Source organism: Podarcis erhardii (genome assembly GCF_964252035.2).
Source record: "Podarcis erhardii genome assembly, chromosome: 3".
NCBI lineage: Eukaryota > Metazoa > Chordata > Lepidosauria > Squamata > Lacertidae > Podarcis > Podarcis erhardii.
In genome coordinates, this window is record NC_138507.1 from 76,816,277 (window position 1) to 76,820,791 (window position 4,515).

Sequence of the window (4,515 nt, forward strand, 5' to 3'; positions counted from 1 at the left end):
TGAGAGTCCCATGGACTGCAAGAAGATCAAACCTATCCATTCTGAAGGAAATCAGCCCTGAGTGCTCACTGGAAGGACAGATCCTGAAGCTGAGGCTCCAATACTTTGGCCACCTCATGAGAAGAGAAGACTCCCTGGAAAAGACCCTGATGTTGGGAAAGATGGAGGGCACAAGGAGAACGGGATGACAGAGGACGAGATGGTTGGACAGTGTTCTCTAAGCTACCAGCATGAGTCTGACCAAACTGCGGGAGGCAGTGGAAGACAGGAGTGCCTGGCGTGCTCTGGTTCATGGGGTCACGAAGAGTCGGACACGCCTAAACAACTAAACAACAACAAAAGCGAACGGCTGCTTAAACAATAACATCAAGACAAAACGAGGCGCGCAAGACAATGAAACCCGTTCTGCTGCCGCGGATACTGCGCCGTTGCTGGTACAAGCCTCCGCCTGCGGCAACGGCCTGCTGTCTAGCAGCTCCCAGCATTAGAACGTCTCTTGGCGGGGGCTGGACTAGATGACCCCTGGGAGTCCCTTCCGACTCCGCGGTCCCGACCCCGATGCGGCCCGGAGAGCTTGACCGCAGGAGAGGTTAGCTGGGATTCCCAGAGGGCTTTGCGGCTGCGGCGGCCGGTCGCTAGACAACGGCTTCCATAGAGATAATTATACGCGGAGGCTGGCGCGCGCGCGTGGCCGCGCGGTTCCCCCCTCCGGTCTCGCGAGAGCGAACGTTCGCCGCCGCCACCGCCTGCCCGCCCGCCCGCCCGCCCTGCTGTCGACGGCGAGCCGGGATGGAGGAGGGCGACGGCTGCGAGGAGAGCCTGTTCTCGCTGGAGCTGCTGGTGGAATCGGCGCGCGTGGAGCCGCGGCTGCTGCCGACGCCCATGCCGGCCAGCAGGCCCTTCCGCCCGGCGGTGGCGCTGCGGCTGCTGGACTTCCCCACCCTCCTGGTGCGCGCCCCGCACTCGGTGCCGGGCCCGCTGGTGCCCTTCGGCCGGGGCAAGTCGTGCCTCTTCCGGCTGCGGCCGGGCGCCCTCAAGGGCCTCCTGAGGCGCTCCCCGCTCTACGCGCTGCTGCTGGCGCTGCCGCCGGGACAAGGCCCCGCCCGCCTGCTGGGCACCTCCAGCGTCTCCCTGGCGGCCGCCGCCGAGGAGCTGCTGCTGGGCAGCGGCCCCGGAGGGCGAAGGGGGCAGTTTCCGCTGAGGGACCTGATGGGGGAGCCGGTGGGAGAACTGGGCCTGAGCTACCGCCTGAGCAACTTGGGGCCCTGCCTGCTGGGCCACTTGGGGCAGGGGGCCGCCCCCGGGGAGCCCCACATCGAGGAGCGGCACAGATCACCGCCTCGTCCGCCCAGCGTCCACAGCGACAGAGGGGTCAACCTGGAGCTCATCCCAGAGGGAGAAGAAGACCAGCAGGACCCTGCCCCGGAAGGTGGCAGCACGGAGTCCTTAAACAGCACCCTTACCGAAGAACAACCCCCCAGCCTTGCTGTGCAGAAAGCAGCCCAAGAGTTGGAGATTTTGACCAACGTCTTCTGCCCCCCGCCAATGTACTATAGCCGCCCGGCTGAAAATCCTTGCTCCACGCCGAAAGCTGCGGCGTCAGGGATGGTGACGGTGGCTGCACCTCGCGAACCTTTTCCAGAAGAAGAAATCGTCTTTCCCTCTGCAGAGCCTCTTAAGGAGGAGCCTTCAGGTAGCGTCCCGGAGCCTGCCTTGGCATCTCCAGCGCTTAGTAGCCATGATCAGCTCAGACAAACCTTGAGCCAGCTGCCTCTGCTGAATGCTTTGTTGGTGGAACTGTCCCTGCTGAGCAACCAGTCGCTGCAGCCAGGGCCGTCTACTGTGCACCCTCAGTTAGCATGGCTATACCAAAATGTAGCAGATGGTACAAAAGCCCCTCCCTCAAGTGTCAAGAGTCTATGCCCCTTCCGGGAATATAAAAAACCCTCTCCTAATCATAAAGAGAGAGGAAGGTCTGCTAGCCCAAAGTTAAAAAGAAATCGCCCAGATCATTTAAAATGCATGTATCCCTCCATGCACGTTACAAGCGCTGGTAAAGGATTCACAAAAATGGAAAGAAGTGGCAATCTTGAGAAAAGCAATACTAAGGAAAACTCTTCCCCTAAACGAAGGCTTACATATGGGTTAACAAATACTCTAAAACTTCGTTTGCTGCGCTCCAATCCAGTCATGTTGAAAGTGCATGAAAAAAGGGAACATCGTAGAAAAAAGCAAGGAGACTTCACCACTGAAAGGAAAGGCAAAAGCTCTTCAAATAAAGGGAAACTATTGCGGAGCTCTCCCGAGCGCCATTCAAAGTCTTCTGTGCAATTTGATGAAAAAAGCATCTCTGAAGAAAATGCTCAAATAAATGAAAATGTTGAGACTCTAATACAAAGCAGTACTGACCAAGATTACTCTGCCACTATAAAGGGACTAACCTGTGATCTCAAAAAAAAAGGTGCAGCCCGCCGTGTAAAGAGTCATGAAAATGCAAAACACAAGGGCTTTCCTGAAAGTATTAGCTCTTCTTATAAAGAAAAGAGTTTGAAAGTCCATCTGCCGAGAGTCTGTTTGCAGGATACTAATGCCCTTGAAAGTAAAATTGATACAGAAGAAGAAAAATGCGTACTGAAAAATAATTGGGATGCTTCAAGCCTTCGTAATGATAGCCAGAGCAACAATTTTGAAAGCAGCTATGGACTTAAGAATTCATGTGATGTGGTTCTTGGCTCTGAAAATGTAGCCTATTCAGAAGATTTCACCAATGTTGACAGTTCAGGCACAGCCTTAGAAGCTCAAGAGAGCAGCTCTGAACCTTTGCTAATAAACCCAAATCAAAGCCAGTCTGTTATGGACTCGGATTCTAAAATGTCTGAAAGAAGTATGACTGCTGAAAGCATTTCACCCCCTGTTCCAGTTCCCTCAGATACATCTCCTATCCAATCTCTTAAAAGGACCTATTATTCAAAATCTAATGAAAAAGCCACAGGTGTTGCTCTTAATCAATTTGATCATGATTCTCCTTCTGCAAGAGTTTCAAAGGAGGAACGTGCAGCTCAGCGGGCCAACAAGGAAGGGAGCAAAGATATGCAGACCTTGGGAGAGGAACAAGTTCCCTCTGAGAGAAATAATAATGTAGAAAAAAGTGAATCATCTGTGGAAAGGAGCCAGTCAATAAGGACATCTCAAGTTAGCTCTTACTTGCCCTCCAGTGTGTCTGATGTTGATCTTAGCGGGTTAGAAGAAAGCAATCCATCTGAAAAAGAAAAAGATGATAATTTTGAGATGGTGGATATTACTAATCAATATAGACACATCAGTGAATTAGTAGTAAACAAGCTTCCAGGATACACAATGTAATTACCAATAATAATGACCAGATCAAAGTGAAAATGTCTTTATTTTTATATGCTAAGTTTGCAAGTATTATGACTGTCTTTCACAAATGCAGTTTTGTTTTTATAAGTGATGGATATAAAAAATGTACCATGGGTATTTTTAGGTGAGCCATCCAGAGCATGCATCCAGAGCATGCAGAACTCTGCAACTGTTTGGATTTTAGGCTAGTGCTCTCGCACACACGTACAGAATGGTGAGCTGCTTTTGAAACTCAAACAAGTTTCAAAAACTTTTGGGAGAAGACTGTCATGCAAATATACATTTTTTGTGTTTCCAGCGAGTATTTGGGTGCATGCAGAATTCCTATCTGACTGATGGCCAGTGTCTCCCATTTTTAGCAGTTTCCTTTCATTGCAAGTAGATACAGGGATCCTTGATTTGTATCAAGACTGTGGCATGGGGTAAAGAATTGACCCTCCCCTCCCCACCCCACCCCACTTCATTTTAGAAAAAAATACAAGGCTACGTAAACTAATGTCGTTTACAGTTTTGACCTAAGTTTATGAAGTGGAATGGCATTGCTGCCATGTGACACATTTGGCCTCTGCCACGCTAGCACAAATATTATTTTGAAAGAGAATTTGGGCTTTTATGCCAAAAGGCAGATCTAACATGTAGCAATGGCTGCACTCAACAATTCATCCTCTGAAATAAATTCAGTCTGATCAATGCTGAGCAAGTCAGTAATATGAATAAGTCAAAAATGCTTTCTGATATTGTTTTACTGCAGCACCACTTGAATGCCATGTGATTGTGCAGTGGTTCTACCATCCTAGCTAATGTCCAATAAGTGTTCAGTGATCAAAACAATTTGTATACAAGTCCTCATACATACTTTCAATTCAAACAGAACAATCTAATTCTTAAATTAATTTCAGAAGGGGGAAACAGTTAAAATGAGATGAACAGGAGCACTCTCACATTTATTTTTAACTGACATATGAGAGACAAGGAACTTGCAAACTGGCTGTTTATTGTGCAGTCACACTGATAGGGTTGCATGAAACTTATGTGCAGGCTATATGATGCCACCAGTTTATTGAGAATTCATCCTGATATGTTAGCGTGGTGCTTATATGACATTGCCAGCTTGTGATTGTTATCTTGCATTTT

General features: G+C 49.3%; 1 protein-coding gene across 1 annotated transcript; it reads left to right on the top strand.

The window, feature by feature from the left end:
- The first annotated feature begins 760 nt into the window (after window positions 1-760).
- MAP10 (microtubule associated protein 10) lies at window positions 761-3,396 on the top strand. The gene has a single exon (XM_081856595.1). The coding sequence runs from the start codon at window positions 790-792 to the stop codon at window positions 3,361-3,363; it is 2,574 nt and encodes an 857-aa protein (XP_081712721.1). The 5' UTR covers window positions 761-789; the 3' UTR covers window positions 3,364-3,396.
- The last annotated feature ends 1,119 nt before the right edge of the window (window positions 3,397-4,515 follow it).

Coding starts and splice junctions, on each gene's coding strand:
- MAP10 (XM_081856595.1), top strand. CDS start 790: ATGGAGGAGGGCGACGGCTGCGAGGAGAGCCTGTTCTCGCTGGAGCTG.